The following is a 17846-nucleotide window of genomic DNA, read 5'->3' as shown; positions in this document are numbered from 1 at the left end:
ATTACATATAGTCTGTTAAAATGTTGATTTAATGTTTATGTAAAGCACTTTGAATTACCTTGTGTTGAATTGTGTTATACAAATAAACTTGCCTTGCCTTAAATTAAATACTTACCTGCTGTACTCTACTGCCCTTACTTTTTAACAACTTGTGCTTTTTTTTATTTTACCTCTTTTCTTATCATTGTATTTGTTATTTACTGTTTAATTGTGTCTTACTGCTTTTAATGTTGATGTAAACCACTTTGAATTACCTTGTGTTGAATTGTGTTATACAAATAAACTTGCCTTGCCTTGTAGACCTGAGGTCTGCTCAAACTGTCAGCTCCTTTAAATCAGGGCTAAAAACATTACTGTTTATTGAAGCGTACTCTTAAATTAAATACTTACCTGCTGTATTCTACTGGTCTTCCTTTGGAACAACTTGTATGTTTTATTATTTTACCTATTTTCTTATCATTTGATTTAATTTTATTTGTTATTTACAATTTAATTGTGTCTTACTTAATGTTGATGTAAAGCACTTTGAATTACCTTGTGTTTAATTGTGTTATACAAATAAACTTGCCTTGCCCTGCCTTGTAGACCTGAGTTCTGCTCAAACTGTCAACTCCTTTAAATCAGGGCAAAAAAAATAACTGTTTACTGAGCGTACTCTTAAATTAAATACTTACCTGTTGTACTCTACTGGTCTTCCTTTGTAACAACTTGTGTGTTTTATTAATTTACCTCTTTTCTTATCATTTGATTTAATTTTATTTGTTATTTACTATTTAATTGTGTCTTTCTGCTTTTAATGTTGATGTAGAGCACTTTGAATTACCTTGTGTTGAATTGTGCTATACAAATAAACTTGCCTTGCCTTAAATAAAATACTTACCTGCTGTACTGTACTGCCCTTACTTTTTAACAACTTGTGCTTTTTATTATTTTACCTCTTTTCTTATCATTGTATTTCACTTTATTTATAATTTACTGTTTAATTGTGTCTTTCTGCTTTTAATGTTGCTGTAAAGCACTTTCAATTATACAAATAAACTTGCCTTTCCTTGCCTTGTATGTTTTATATACCGGGCAGACGGATGACGTGGCCGATGCGCCGGCAGTGTCTCATCTCACCGTACCGTCCATCGCTGCCCTCGCTGATTGGCCGACGCCGGACACGTGACTCCGGCCAGCCAATCAGCGGCCGGAGCGCTGAGCGCCACATGCGTCGCAAGAAAACTGCCTCAGTCATACAACCAGGAAGAAGCTGGCAGAGCCGCCGTGAAGCTAACATCCCACCGTCTTTCCGCGTACTTTCCCCGACAAATGATGGGGTCTTCGAGGTGGAAGTGGGCAGCGGCGGCGTTTCTGACACTAGTGGGCTCCTTATTACCCGTGCATGCTGACGAGCACGACCACACGGTAAGACTGGGCTTGCGAGGCCGCCTGCAGATAAAGCCTGATTTATGGTTCTGCGTTAAAACGACGGCGTACAGTGCGCGTCGCCGCGTACTCCTACGCCGTAGGCTCTGCGTCGGTGTACCGCAGAACCATAAATCACCCCTTAATGGACGACTGTGCTCCGTGCAGCCGCGGCGGCTAAAGGCTAGCTGGACAAAACCATGGACAAAACCCCCAACTATCTCATCCTGCAGGCGGACAAGAACCACGACAAGTGGTCATGTTGGAGCAGGGGGGGCTTTTCTTTGTACTTCTTGTTAAATGTCACACCTATGCAGCTTATTTACAACTTAAACCAGCTGATATGATGTAGCAGGTTTCTTGTCAAAAGGTGTAATAAGCTGTTAAATGAGAGGATGGCCGCACTTCCTTGACGCCAAAGCAAATATAACCAGTTTAAGATGATGTACAACTTGGATGCATCATGCATTTATAACTGTTACATTTCCATGGGTTTGCATGGATTTGAATGTAATGCTTTCTACTTTTCCAATCAGTTTTAGTGTAGGCGTGATAGTGACTCTCTACTTCATTCATATCCATTTAAACTTCAATTTCTCACCTTTTTGCTGTGAATATACATACCTGGTCATATATATATTTATTGTACCTCATAATTCACAAGCTTTCCTGATTATTTCTTGTGAAAAGGTCTAATAAGATGTTAAATGACTGAGAGGAGGCTGCACTTCATTGACGCCAAAGCAAATATACCAATTAAACAAAGCAAATATACAAATTTAAGATACTGTATAACTTAAATCCATCGCACATTTATAACTGCATTACATTTTCATTGGTTTGCATGGATTTGAATGTAATGCTTTCTACCTTTCCAATCAGTTTTAGTGTAATAGTGACTTTCTACTTGATTCATATCCATTTAAACTTCAATTTCTCACATGTTTTTGCTGTGAATACACACACACACACACACACACACACACACACATATACATATATATATATATATATATGTATATACACATACATACATACATATAGTACCTCATAATTCACAAGCTTTCCTGAGTATTTCTTGTCAAAAGGTCTAATAAGCTGTTAAATGAGAGAATGGCCACACTTCCTTGACCTTAAAGAAAATATACCAATTAAAGATGCTTTATAAACTTAAATGCATCACACATTTATAACTGTGTTACATTTTCATGGGTTTGAATGTAATGCTTTCTACTTTTCCAATCAGTTTAGTGACTTTCTACTCTATTCATATCCATTTAAACTTCAATTTCTCACATGTTTTTGCTGTGAATATACATATATATATTTATTGTACCTCATAATTCACAAGCTTTACTGATTATTTCTTGTCAAAAGGTCTAATAAGCTGTTAAATGAGAGAATGGCCGCACTTCCTTGACACCAAAGCAAATATACCAATTAAAGATGCTGTATAAACTTAAATGCATCACCCATTTATAACTGTTACATTTTCATGGGTTTGCATGGATTTTAATGTAATGCTTTCTACCTTTCCAATCAGTTTTAGTGTAATAGTGACTTTCTACTTGATTCATATCCATTTAAACTTCAATTTCTCACATGTTTTTGCTGTGAATATACATACCTCGTAATACCTCGTAATTCACAAGCTTTCCTGATTATTTCTTGTCAAAAGGTATAATAAGCTGTTAAATGAGAGGATGGCCGCACTTCCTTGACCCCAAAGCAAATATACCAATTAAAGATGCTGTATATAAACTTAAATCCATCACACAATTATAACTGTGTTACATTTTCATGGATTTGAATGTAATGCTTTCTACTTTTCCAATCAGTTTTAGTGTAATAGTGACTTTATACTTGATTCATATCCATTTAAACTTCAATTTCTTACATGTTTTAGCTGTGAATATACATATATATATTTATTGTACCTTATAATTCACAAGCTTTCCTGATTATTTCTTGTCAAAAGGTATAATAAGCTGTTAAATGAGAGGATGGCCGCACTTCCTTGACACCAAAGCAAATATACCAATTAAAGATGCTGTATAAACTTAAATGCATCACCCATTTATAACTGTTACATTTTCATGGGTTTGCATGGATTTGAATGTAATCCTTTCTACTTTTCTAATCAGTTTTAGTGTAGGCGTGATAGTGACTCTCTACTTGATTCATATCCATTAAAACTTCAATTTCTCACCTTTTTGCTGTGAATATACATACCTGGTCATACCTCGTAATTCACAAGATTTCCTGATTGTGTCACAATCTTCAGCATGAAACCAGATGTACTTGCTGGACAGGTGTAACATTCATTGGGTCCTTGTGTTTCTTTTGTCTTTGCAGTACACAGACAAGGAGGAGGTAGTTTTATGGATGAACACAGTGGGGCCTTACCACAACCGACAGGAGACATACAAATATTTTTCTTTGCCTTTCTGCGCGGGCTCCAAGAAGACCATCAGTCATTACCATGAAACACTGGGAGAGGCTCTTCAGGGAGTAGAGCTGGAATTCAGCGGCTTGGACATTAAGTTCAAAGGTATTTTAATCTTCACCTGCTCCACACAGATAACACAGTGGGACCATAAATGTAAACATTTTTTCCTGGGTTATTCATTATATTGTCTCCTTGTCTTACAAATATTGGTATTTTTGATCCCTGCAGATGAAGTTATGCAGACGACATACTGTGAAATTGAGTTGGACAAAGCCAAAAGGGATGCCTTTGTTTATGCCATAAAGAATCACTACTGGTACCAAATGTACATAGACGACCTGCCCATCTGGGGTAAGTGATGCTGCGTTTCTACATGATGGTATTTGACCTGGTTTGTGAGGAGGTGTGGACATTTTGTGTACTTCTGCAGTATATTTTTAGGACCTGTTTGTGTATTTGATCTCCTCGATGCTGGTGAGATTAAATCGGATGTTACTTAGAGCTGGACCTTCAAATATAATGTTTGGACTTCCCGAGAGGTGTAATATAATGTATGGCTGTTTCTGTTTTCTTGAGGAGTATGTTGGATGATCAGCAACTGACTGCTATATAATAGAAGAAGACTGCTCTAAATTCATCAATTAACTCCAATATTTCATTTTAACAAATGTGTTTTTGCAACCGGCCTCTGGTTTGATGAATATTTACCGGTTTATTACACTGGACTTTGTCACTAAGTGTTCTCCTTCATCCTGCACTATTGGCATGTATATGAAGACGGCTTCTAATGTCCCCTGTAGCGCTCCATAAGACGGATATTGATGACTCACAGTTACTACTTATTGTTCCTAGGCCTGTTGCTCCAGCAGTCTCTTCCCGTGACCACTCACATAATTGCCGTCAGATTTTACAGTGCTGCCACTCCCACAGCTGCTTAAACATTAGAGCGTAAGCGGATCTTGTAGGTAGTGGGTGTGGTGCTGATATTTACTCAGGCAGGTTGTGTGTTAAATATTTTTGGTTTCCTCACCGTGAATCAATATACAGACTTTGGGCCTAGTATCCACTCTGGCAGAGAGGTAACATGTATGAGATGGGTAGATGTTTGGTTTGGGTCGATCAAAGAAAAGTTTCTGCTCAGGAAAGGGGCCTACACTTGCAGTAGCAGTTACTACAAAGTCATGAATTGAATTAAACTCTAAGAATATACTACCCTTCAATGTTAGTGTGCTAGTGGTAGAAAGTGTTGCTGAATGTGCATAATTTATGTCTGTTAAGTATTTGCGACCCATACCGGTGTACAATTCTACATTTGGAGACTCAGTTTCACCACCAAGGCACCTTAGCGTAACTGATGCTTTTGTTAAATATATTTTAATAGCTTTATACTCTCATTAGATGTCTACTGTTTATTAACATTACTAACACTTACTAACATTATTAACACTGACAGCCAATATTTTGTATTGACAGCTTATTGATAGACATGTAATTCCTTCAGAGGGAATTTTTACAAAAGCTGACTTCTTAAAAACTACCACCAACACAGTTTCTACTGTTGTAGCTTTCCTTCATTTGTCTCCACACACCCCGAGTAGCAGTATAATTAAAGGTTAACTGTTTCTGTGAGTCGCAGATTTTTAATCCCATGATTTTTATCTTATTTTTTTTTATTAATTAAAGGTATCGTTGGTGAGGCGGATGAAAATGGAGAAGATCATTACCTTTGGACATATAAGAAACTGGAGATCGGCTTTAACGGCAACAGAATTGTTGATGTAAATCTGACCAGCGAAGGCAAAGTCAAACTCATGCCGAACACGAGAATCGCAATGTCTTATTCCGTGAGTAATGAAACGTCCTCTCAGTATCTGAGCGTCAACTCTGTGGCCCATTTTTGTCGTGACATTAACAAAATGTTTTTCCTAACACAGGTGAAATGGAAGAAGTCAGACGTGAAGTTTGAGGACAGATTCGACAAATACCTGGACCCGTCCTTCTTCCAGCACAGGGTGACTCAAATATTTGATCTAAGTGTGTCTTTGGGCCGGCCAACAGCCCCCCAGAATAATGATAGTCTTTCTGAATATGCAAGTTGAGTCTTGCTCCATGGCAGATGTAATGCAGTGAAGCAGCTGGCTAACCTTGGGTTGGCTCTTGAACTGTTGCCGTTGTGGTAAAACTCAGCCGGGGTCTTTCTAAGAGGAAGTTTGACTGATGTTAGGACAGAATTGGAATGTAGGTGGGAACGAGATCTTCATATTGATTTACACAAAGAGGATTAGCCTTACATTTGTAGGCAAGTTCATAAATGTTCTTACAATCTAAGGCATAAACTAGCTATTTTTAAGATGATACACAGGATTTAATATACGCCAGAGAAATTGCATAATATGAACGGTGAGATGTAATTTCTCTGCTGGCGTTGTAAGAAACAAAAAGTAACTTTTTTTCATATGTTTTGGTCATGTGATGCACTTTCTTTTTTTTTGGAATTCTGTTACCAAGTTGATATCTCAATGTTTACATGTATTTGTCTGTCTGTCACCTCGTTTATGTCTTTTGGGAACTAGTATGTCAGACAAGTGGAACAAATATCAATGCAGATATATAGATCTAGCTATGTTGGCAGCCAGGAAATGTATAACCGTAAATTGGAAAGAATGTAAACCCCCAGTATTAGTCCACTGGTGGAATGAACTCTCAAGCTACTGTACCTTACACTTGATGATATTTATTACAAGAGTAAAGGCAGATCCTCAGACTTTTTAAAAATATGGCAATCTCATATAGAATTTGACTTCAAGACTCTCGTAGGTCAATGTAGAGGTCAATAAGACCTGAGTGCAATGGTTTGTGTTGTTTTGTTGTCTTGTTTAAGTGGGGTTTTCCCACTGTTTATGTCTGTTTGTTTTGTCAGGTTTTTGGTTTTGTTTCCGTTTTGTTTTGAGGGTTTATGTTTGGATATCATTTTGGTTCTTTAATGGACCAGCCCCAACTTAGGATAAGAAAATAATGACATTACGTGTTTCCTACTTTTTTTTTTTTTTGATAAGTCCCCTTCATCATGAAGTAGGGTAGGAATACTATTTAATTATTATTTCAGAGTTGATATGACAGATTTGGTGGTACTATCTGGTATTTTCAATTAGTGCAATGAGTAGAATATTTATTAGAATATTAGAATATTTGGCATGATTATAGCACTATGAAATATGTTTTGGTGTGTATGGACTTTGACTGACGTAAAAAAAAATTGGAAGTTGACTTGTGGGGGTTTTGTGTTCTATGTATGTACAGTATACCCCTCTTTTTGTGATTGAAAATATAAAAATACAATAAAAAAAAAAAGAATATTGAAATTCAACAGCCACTTTAGTGAAGTGAGAACATTTCCCTGGCTTTTTGAAAAACTTTTCTTTAGGAGCCATTGCTTAGTTTTTAATGAAAATATTCTATAGCACAATACAATTGAAGCAAAAACTAAATATTTATTCATGATCTAAGTTCATGTGTTTTACAATTTAAAAGTGATAATAGTTTTCATTTTTAAAACGAGTGTCTGACTATTTCTTGTTTTCAGATTCACTGGTTTTCTATCTTCAACTCCTTCATGATGGTCATTTTCTTGGTGGGTCTGGTGTCCATGATTCTCATGAGGACACTAAGAAAAGATTATGCCAGGTACAGCAAAGAAGAGGAAATGGATGACATGGTGAGTTTTTAGCTCATGTTACTGCTCGTAGCCCAACTTGTCTGAGGAATGTTTGTGGGCTTTGTCTTATTTTAGTTTCTGTTTCTGTGTGCCAACAGGACAGAGACCTGGGAGACGAGTACGGGTGGAAGCAGGTGCACGGAGATGTTTTCAGGCCCTCCAGCCATCCTCTGATCTTCTCCTCCCTCATTGGCTCTGGCTGTCAGATCTTCTCCGTCTCCCTCATCGTCATCATCGTCGCCATGGTTGAGGATCTCTACACAGAGTGAGTGATTTAAGGAGTTCAGGTCGTACCAGGACCTGATGTGCTGGTACCAGCTTCTTGTTAGGTTTGCAAATATGTTTTGTCTTCTCTGAATGAGATCCAGGGCTGTCAGTGAATCATTAAACGATTGCAGTCTTGATTCACACCTACATACAGGCTCATTTAATTTAATTTTTTATTTATTCCGATCATGGAAATATGCAAACAGAAAAAACAAACAAGTAAAATAACAACACAATCATCAACTAAAGCATATTCCATAACCAGAAAGAAGAAAATCTTATTATACCTGCCCCTCCCTCAAAACAAAATTGAACAATAATAACAGATGGTCTGCACAATTACAATTACTCAGTTAACATCACAAAGAAAGGAAAACAAAAAAATCAAAGATAGATTGTCTGTCTCCATACGCATATATTATAAATCTTAACTATTTTATTGATACATTGCTATTTCTTTCTCTTTAAATGTTTTTTTCAAACTGAAATATGTTTATACAGCCCTTTAAATCATCATGTAATGAATTCCATAACTTAATTCCAACAACAGAAACACTCATCTGCTTTAAAGTTGTTCGGGCAAGTAGATGTTTAAAATTAAATTTTCTTTGACTATCTTCATTATTTGAACTCAAGGTGAAACATGTATTGTACATTTTCTGGTACAATAAATGTTTACATTTACATTTACTTACATTTCCAATTGATAACGATTCTCCTGCGTTTTATTTCACCAGCTGCATCACAAAGAGACTGTTCCTGAAAAACGTAACACCTTTTCATAATATATTTAAACCACTAGGCCAGTGACCATCTGGACTGAATTTGAATGCATTTAGAGGACCAGGAATAAAACTTGAGAGATGAAACAGATCTCCGTAGATTCAATTAAGCAGTTACAAGTGGGTCAGAACATGCATCATGTGTCTCTGCAGGAAATGACACAGAACAAGGGATGCATAATGATTTTAAACAACACAAATGATGACTAGTCCTAACGATTCTGATAAACAGGTCATTGGAACAACAGCGCCAACCTTCCCGGAACAAAATATCAGTTAGCACGCTCTGTGCCAAGGCCAAGGCTAATTCCTCCATCAGTAGATTTAGTTAATCAAATGGCCGAGGCTAAATTTCCATCACAGAAACGCTCCTATTTTCCATTGCCTTGTCCTTCAACCACTGACCAGGCGCCTTTACTTCTCATGATTCACCGGCAGAGCAACTCCACCGGCAGTGTAGTAGTGTTACCAACTTACCTACAGGACTGTCTCAGAAAATTAGAATATTGTGATAAAGTCCTTTTATTTTCTGTAATGTAAAAATCTCATACATTCTGGATTCATTACAAATCAACTGAAATATTGCAAGCCTTTTATTATTTTAATATTGCTGATCATGGCTTACAGCTTAAGAAAACTCAAATATCCTATCTCAAAAAATTTGAATATTCTGGGAATCTTAATCTTAAACCATAAACCATAATCAGCAATATTAAAATAATAAAAGGTTTGCAATATTTCAGTTGATTTGTAATGAATTCAGAATGTATGACATTTTAGTTTTTTAAATTGCATTACAGAAAATAAAGAACTTTATCACAATATTCAAATTTTCTGAGACAGTCCTGTATATTGGGGCTATTTATAGGAAGTTTTCAGACCTATAGTAACAAATGTAGCCACTTTTTCAGGTCTTGTTGGAGACTAATGTTATCACCAGTACCAAAGCGCTCTCAAGGCGTTCTTTTGCTCATGCAGCAGCCGCCGCTCACAAATCCAGCCAGAACGAGAGCTGGAGGTTTCACCCCCCCAACCGGTGGCTGAACCTGTACCGATACTGGCCCAGCGCTACTGGATAATAATGAATTATTTATTTTATCTGAACTAATACGTTAGTATCATTGAGACACAGGGTCTCATGTTCAAGAGACCTGTTTTACACAATAAAAAGATTACAATCAATGAATAAGAAATTGTAAAGAAATGCAATTAAGTTCCTTAAAATCAAGAGTCACAGACATCATCACTATAATAGTAAATAAAAGCAGAATTGAATTTAGAACAGGAGATTATGAAGATATTCTAATGTAATTATTATTATGTGCACCGGATAAAGGACTAATGTTGGAATTGGGATTATTATTGTGACATTACAATAAACTAGGGCTGGGCGATTTTGGACAAAAATAAAATCCTGATTTTTTTTTTTTTTCTTTTCTCTGAAAACCCGTTTTTCGATTCGTTTTTTTTTTTTGGTGAAACTACAAAAGACAATGGAATAAATTGTTTCAAATATTTCATCTTTATTTTTAAAGAAAAATAGCAAACACATTTCCCTATTTGGAATGAAGTGCAATTGAAAGATACTGTAAATCCTCCTTGAGTTTAGTAAAGTGACAACATTTACAATTTTCTTGACCAAACAAAGATGACTAGACGAGCTCTGTCTGTAATGCAGCCAGCTGCAAAAAAGGAAAATCGCTTTTCCGATTTTCCTTTTTTTAACATCGTCTTGATTAATAAATCCGATTTAGATTTAAAATCGATTAATCGCACAGCCCTACGATAAACATTTCAATTTATGGGCAGAGGTGTATAATCCAGGTGCCATAAAGTAAAAATCCTGTCCAGCAGTTGTTCCAACCCTCTGAAGAAGCACGTGAAGACAAGGCTACAGCAATTTTTGCTGTTTGCAACATGGGAATTGGTTGTTTTTTGCAGAGGTTTTAAATCCAGATGCCATAAAATAAAAACCCTGCTGTGTTTCTGGATCAGCCTGTACATTTAGAACAGATGTTTTCACTAACTACCTACCATTTACCTGCAGAGGAGCTGGTTGTCCTGCTGGACAGGACTTTTACTTTAAGACACCTGGATTATACATCTCTGTTTATGGGGGGAAAAAATGGTGCCCGAATTGACATTCTCAGTTTTCATTTTCCCAGAATGGTGCTGCGCTAGTGAGAGCAATGAATTTGACCTTTTTAGCAAAAAAAAAAAAAAAATCCTGGTATTTCTGTGTTTTGTATTAAACTAAACCTCAGGTATATATAATAGGTTGGTCTTCTCTGTGACGGAATCGCATCTTTTTGCTTTCTACAGGAGAGGATCCATGCTCAGCACAGCCATCTTCGTGTACGCTGCCACCTCGCCCGTCAACGGCTACTTCGGGGGAAGTTTGTATGCAAAACAAGGAGGTAATGAAAAAACTCATTGTTGGACACAACCACGTGGTTTGGTATTCCCTTCTCTCCGAGCACATGTGAGTGACTGTTTTTTTTTAATAATGCAGGCAGGAGATGGATTAAACAAATGTTCATCGGGGCATTTCTGATCCCGGCCATGGTGTGCGGGACGGCCTTCTTCATCAACTTTATTGCGATCTACTACCACGCCTCCAGAGCCATCCCCTTCGGGACCATGGTGGGTTTCTACACTCCTCCACCTCCAAGTAACGGTTGTATCAAATACATCTTCTAAATCAACGGTCTGTGTGGTTGTTTTATGCTAGGCCTTAAGTAATGTAATGTAGTCCAATTACTCACGGAGGCAACGGACTACGGCAGTAAAGAGGCAGTAAACACACGTCGGTAAACAAATGTGTTATTTGCTTCATCTAATGAATATTGAGAACTGGTTGATCCACACTGAGCACGTTCCACAGGACAATTCATGATTCTGGCTTCCTGATTTCTGTGCAGCTTTTGCAATGTGTTGATTTTTATTTCTGCAATCAGTCCCCCCCTCCCCAAAAGTAAAGGGGTTAGCCACATCATTTCTTTATATTTCCTAATTACAAACAACTGTTTTCTGGCTTCGCTCATTGCTGAAGGGTGGATCGGTGGTAAGTGTTAATTAGATGGAATAAAAAGTCCCTGCTGCATCACCCCGATTTGTTTAAGCCGAAGTTCTTGAGGGGGAAAAAATAAATGAGAGCAAACCTGAAGGTTATCTGATAATCACCAGGCTATTATTAAAGTCGTACTGAATAAATAAAAAAGAGCCTCTGCAACTCTCAAATCCTCTCTAGCCACATGTTTAAGAAATGAGTGACGAGCGATCACGGCCAAGAGAAGTAACATTCTTGTGTCTTTGCAGGTGGCTGTTTGCTGTATCTGCTTCTTCGTGATTCTCCCACTAAACCTCGTGGGAACAATTTTGGGAAGGAATCTATCCGGGCAGCCAAACTTCCCCTGCAGAGTGAACGCCGTGCCCCGACCAATCCCCGAGAAGAAATGGTGGGTGTGGCGGTCACGCTGGTGTCTGAGGGTTTTCAGGAATGGACTGTTGTGACTTTAGGATATAATTCAGGCAGCTGAGTGACACTGCATATGAAGTATGTCTTTACATCATCACTATGTAACTGCAATGATTATTAGGGTTGTCCCGATCAGGATTTTTTAGCTCCCGATCCCGATCACTTGAGTTTGAGTATCTGCCGATCCCGATTTTTCCAGATCCGATCACTTTTTTTGGCTCCCGATACATTTCCGATACTTTTTCCCAATCTGATACATTTTGGCAATGAATTAAAAAAAAAAAAAAAGAGGACTAACACTAAATTATCCCAATTTTCTTTTATTGCCCACTGGAGAACAACATGGACATATATTTCAACAAAGCTTATCAGCACTGGTGCCACAAAATGCATAAAATGAAATTGTAAACTAAAACAAAAAGTGCAGAATAGTGCAATAACAAAAATAAATAAATTTAATTTCAAAAGAGGTAATTGAATGACATCCAGTCAAACAAGAAAATTAAAATACGTTTTGGCTTAACCGTAGTGCAACATTCTGAACGGCATGAAATGAATAACAGCAGCTTAATGCAACATGAACACATTTAACATTTCACAATTCAAACATGTAAACCATGTTAGTTTTGCTTACTTCGTCACTCTCGGCCGCCGACTGGAAGTGACATTAAATGCAACGATATGTAAAACAATTTAATATATATTAAAAACATTAATAACTAGGTATGTCCCGATACTTTTTTGGCCGATACCGATGTTTTGAAAATGCCGTGATCGGGCCTGATCGATATCGCTATTACGGTACTCATTTTGTTTTATGATTATTTTTTATCTCGAGTATCTCAAACGTGTTTTTTTCTTTTCTTTTGCACTTGGCATACAAAATAATGTCTGAACTGAAGTGTCAGACATCAGACCTGTAGTATGAAATGGTTTAGCCGTCAGCTTCAAAGCCTTCTATAGGTTATGGAAAATAGCCGTGCTGTCAAATGGAAAAGGCGGCTATGACTGACTTTGCTGGAGTTTCCAATCGGCCCACCTTTTACTTACATGTCATGTATTGCTTCCCTGAAGGGGAAGTCTGATGTGTTCATTTATTCTTTGGTGTTCATGCCCGTGTGTTGAATCTTGTTGGCTGTCAGGTTCATGGAGCCGGCTGTCATCGTGTGCCTGGGAGGAATCCTGCCGTTCGGATCCATTTTCATAGAAATGTAAGCGCATTCAGCAGGACTGTAGGGGTCTGTGTTCGGGGAGATGAGCAGTGCAGCCGCATCAATGTGCTTTCTGTCCTCCTTTGTCAGGTACTTCATCTTCACATCTTTCTGGGCCTACAAAATCTACTATGTGTACGGCTTCATGATGCTGGTTCTGGTGATTCTTTGCATCGTGACCGTGTGTGTCACCATTGTGTGTACATACTTCCTGCTCAACGCTGAGGACTACAGATGGTAAGAACTCCCACCCCCAGTACTCGAGTTGTAAAAAAAAATCAGGGGGGATGGTGGATTTGATCATATGGGGACAGATAATTTGTGCTGATTACAAATAATATAATATATTACAAATAATAGCACTGACCAAAACACCTGCAGAAATACTGCAGGAATGACATAGCAGCAGTTAAATGCAGCCTTCTGTAAGCTTTAAATATCCACTGGGCTTACATCAAATACATCAAAACACAACAATAAAAAACAGTTTTCTGAACTTATCAATATGACTCTGTCCTTCACAGGATAAGTAAAATGGATCACTGCAAAAACTCACAATCTTAACAAGAATATTTGTCTTATTTCTAGTTAAAATGTCTCATTTTAGTAAAAAAAACACTTTTACACTTAAAACAAGACTCATCACTGGAAAAAACAACAATTTTTCACCTGTTTCAAGTAGATTTTCACTTGAAATAAGTAGAAAAATCTGCCAGTGGAACAAGATTTTTTAGCTTGTAATAAGAAGATAAATCTTGTCCCACTGGCAGATTTTCCTACTTATTTCAAGTGAAAATTTAATTGAAACAGGTGAAAATTGTCAAAAGTAATTTTTCTGGTGATGACTCTAAATGTTGAAATAGCAGTAAAACCACATTCATTGATGAAATGACATAAGGGATGGAAAGGAGGGATGGCAGTTTTACAGGGGGGGATGATTTTGACCGTTTTTATTTCAGGGGGGGATGCCATCCCCCTCATCCCTCCTCAACTCCAGTACTGCCCACCCTCCCCCAATTTTATGTGTTCTCACCTAGATGCATTTGTGAATTTGGCTTGACCTGTTTCTTTTTGTTTTTCCCTCATCTCTTCCTTGCAGGCAGTGGACAAGCTTCCTCTCAGCTGCATCCACTGCAGTTTATGTTTATATGTACTCATTTTACTACTATTTCTTCAAAACTAAGTGAGTTATAGTTATTATAATCTTAACAAAGTTCTGAGGAAAAGGGAAAGTTGAGAAACACGAAGGTAACTTCACATGTTTTGCCTGTATTTCAGGATGTACGGGCTGTTTCAGACGTCCTTCTACTTCGGCTACATGGCTGTGTTCAGCACCGCCCTGGGGATCATGTGCGGTGAGTTCAGGATCCACAGTCACGACACGGGAATGTCTCACAGGCTTGGGGGATTTGGCTTTAATAAAACCAAATTTAGTTTTTATAGACATAAATGTATATATAGACTCGGCTTTATGCAAGAGCAGCCTCTTATTTCTTTACAACCTCTGTTTCGCAGGGCACTTTTCTTAAACTCAAAGCCAAACTGGTAGCTTAAAAAAAGTCTCTGGTTCACACTAAAGAACAAAGATGTTTGTTGCAGATAAACTGTAATATCCTGTAACTGAAGTCACATGCTGCACACTATATCAACAGCAATAAACATAAAACAAAGGCAACAAAGAGAGCTGTATATGAGAGATCTGTCAGTATGATGGAGTAAGGCTGGAACACACCAGCAGACTTTGAGTCTGAATTTCTGCCCCACAACCACCATGGAGCTGTGGCCCAATTTGAAGCTTATTGCAACCAATTATTTTTCCAGTTCATTCTGACGTCCAGGTGTCAGATTATTGTAGTGGTTCAGACGAAGTTGGAGATCTTAAATCATAAATGTCCAATGTCTTTGGATATTTACATTCCTTTCCTTTCGCTGAATGTTCCTGTTGCCAATGAGAGCAACTGGACGGCGTCACATCACCTGCTTTTCTAGCTCCAAAACAGCAGCCGGCAAAACCCCAACCAAGTGCAATGTATAAAATAAAATAAAAACCGGTGATGTCATCACTACGAACGCTGCGTCTCTAGCCTTGCAGTCTGGCCGACTCCGATAGTTAGTGTGTTGGGAGGATTATAATATTACAAATCTCATGATTCTGCTCCCTCGTGTCTGTCATGTTCTTAAAATCAATTAAGATGAGGAAATTGTTCAGTAGTCGGGCAGAAGGCTAAAGTAATCAGCATTATGGATCAAAGGTATTTAAATTTAAAAGGTAAAAGCAATGCAAGACAGTCAAGTGATTAATTTGGATAACGTGAAGAATAAATAGAGGATAAACTATCAAGGTAACCCTTTACACTTTTTATATATAAATACAGGTATTATATATAAATAAAATTATTTGTTAAATCATATACTTAATTTATTCAAATGCTTCCATTCAAATTGCATGAGGCCCATTGTCCTCTTTCTTTTTTCCTTCTTCAGTTATTCAACTTTTAGTGCTGGAAATTCTTTTACTCGACTTTTGCTCATGAAAGCAGGGACTAAACTATTGTTTCATCTCGGAGAGTAATGAGCTACCTTAAACACTTCAGTGAAGCTTTTGTTTTGGTATCTTTTGGGTTGAATGCATCTAATTTATTAGACGTAGGTGGTCTTTGTTTTTTCTTCTGTGAGGAACATTGTGAGACGCCCTCGGCAGACATTGTTCTGTCCCAGGATGGATTTATTTATACAATAAGAATAGGTGCGATGGGTGAAGGTGTCGACCTCAAGAGTAATTGATGTGACGCCACTGCTTTACAGGTGCCGTTGGATACATGGGAACAAGTGCCTTTGTGAGGAAGATCTACACAAATGTTAAAATCGACTGACAAACAAGCGCAGAGCAACACGACGGGGATGTTAAGGATTTGCCTACATGCGTACCGAGACGGTGGGCACAAATCATTCTTTACTACTTTTCTTTCTTGCAAAGAGATTGTGAGAACCTCACTTTGTACAATGTGTAGATTTTCCATTTTCTGAATGAATTTCAACGCTGCAACTCGAGGGGGAACCAGAGGAAATTTGCAGCAGAGACATCAGACAAAAGATTCTGCTTTTATCAGTTGCTTTCAAACAAACGGTGGGGCAAATGTTTAAAGCTGACATGACTTCTCGTTTTCCAGCCCAGTCCCACTTGAGACCAGAGAACACGATGCATATTGACGTGGTAGCGTAGCTCTCTTCAGTGAAGAGGCCGAAGTGTACGGAAAGCCTTTGTTCTTTTGTTTCAGAATATTGGGAAGCTGGGTTTCTATTGCGTTCTCACCTGATTTACATTTTGTATTAAAGTCACTCAATATTGTTAACACACAGCTCAGTAGTTTTTTGGTTCTTGTTGGGTTTTTTTTTTTTTTTTTTGTTCCCAGTTACTTCATTTGCAAAGAAAGGACAAAGAAAACTGTCACTCCAAAATCATTCCCCCATAATGACGATTCTTAGTTCCCCGTTACAGTAGCAGTCCATCCAGTCGCTGAAATTTTAGTCCTGCTGTAGTTTACTGTACAAACAAAACCACAGAGGGACTTATCAACAGTTGAGGTACAGTAAGAACTGATTTTTTTTTTAAATGGATGTTTGATGTGATTCAATTTCCCAGTTTAGTCTTGTTTTCTTAATGTTTGGGTTTGAATGAAGTCTACTTGTAAAGATAATATATGGATGGGAGAGCGTGTATATAACCTTAATGTACCTTTTAGATGTAGATCCCAGATGTATTTTCATTGTACAGATTTACTACAGGGTTTTTTTTTTGTTTTTTTTTGGTGCTTGGGGTGGGCCAGGTAGCGCTGTTACATCTTGTGTGGCATTGCATGATGTTTTTAACCAAACCATCTGATCATCAGATTCCACTTTAGTCAGTTCCCTGCCTCCCCATCTTCTGATAGCAAGCTTCTTCTCTCTTTTATTATTTTGGTCAATTTTCAAACCGGGTTAAGGATTCTTTTTTTTTTTTTTTTACCGTAATATTTTGTTAAAGCTTTAAAAAGGCTCGACATCTTCCAGTAAGCCATTCTCTCATGTTGTTGCCGAACCTGAAACATCGTTTTTGAATGTCCGAAGGGAGCAGGCAGTCACTTTGTTCCTGCAATCATACTGTACAAAGTGAAGTTTATGTACAACTAAAAAGTAGATGTTTTCATAACCACACACAGTGCTGCGGAGTGTTTCAAATGCTTTTTTCCATTTTGTGTAAATACAGTATGTACCCTACTTGTATGAGAAGTGGTTATGCCTTTTTTTTTCTCTTTTTTTTGGTCTAATTTCCAGTTCTCCCCCACTGAAGTTGATTTTGGCACCTCATGTTGTGTACCGATGTCTGAAGAGACATTTTGAACTTGCATATTAACTTACTGTAAAAAGAAAATAAACATGTTTATGTACAGGGGTTATTAAGTGTTTTTTTTTTTTTTGGAGACTATTGGACAATTGTATTTTAGTTACACCTCCCTGTAATGAGTCACATGATCATAAAGGAGGACGCATGTGTGTC

At 37.6% G+C, this 17846-nt stretch overlaps 1 protein-coding gene across 1 annotated transcript; it reads left to right on the top strand.

Moving 5' to 3' along the window:
• Positions 1-1211: 1211 nt before the first annotated feature.
• Positions 1212-17738, top strand: tm9sf3 (transmembrane 9 superfamily member 3). Its single transcript, XM_061744969.1, has 15 exons — positions 1212-1407; positions 3763-3958; positions 4085-4207; positions 5540-5700; positions 5791-5868; positions 7440-7571; positions 7670-7836; positions 10943-11037; positions 11133-11263; positions 11939-12078; positions 13241-13309; positions 13400-13546; positions 14409-14492; positions 14588-14664; positions 16115-17738. The coding sequence occupies exons 1-15, from the start codon at positions 1312-1314 to the stop codon at positions 16180-16182; spliced, it is 1764 nt and encodes a 587-aa protein (XP_061600953.1). The 5' UTR covers positions 1212-1311; the 3' UTR covers positions 16183-17738.
• The last annotated feature ends 108 nt before the right edge of the window (positions 17739-17846 follow it).

This window comes from Cololabis saira, chromosome 17 (genome assembly GCF_033807715.1).
Source record: "Cololabis saira isolate AMF1-May2022 chromosome 17, fColSai1.1, whole genome shotgun sequence".
NCBI lineage: Eukaryota > Metazoa > Chordata > Actinopteri > Beloniformes > Belonidae > Cololabis > Cololabis saira.
Note: the sequence above shows the minus strand (reverse complement) of the source record. Positions and strands in the feature narration are given on the sequence as shown.

What these genes read in the sequence shown, in the direction of transcription:
- tm9sf3 (XM_061744969.1), top strand. Translation starts at nt 1,312, where the DNA reads ATGATGGGGTCTTCGAGGTGGAAGTGGGCAGCGGCGGCGTTTCTGACA. An exon ending in AGACGACCTGCCCATCTGGG is followed by an intron (nt 4,208 to 5,539) that starts GTAAGTGATGCT and finishes TATTAATTAAAG; the next exon opens with GTATCGTTGGTGAGGCGGAT. An exon ending in GGATCCATTTTCATAGAAAT is followed by an intron (nt 13,310 to 13,399) that starts GTAAGCGCATTC and finishes CTCCTTTGTCAG; the next exon opens with GTACTTCATCTTCACATCTT.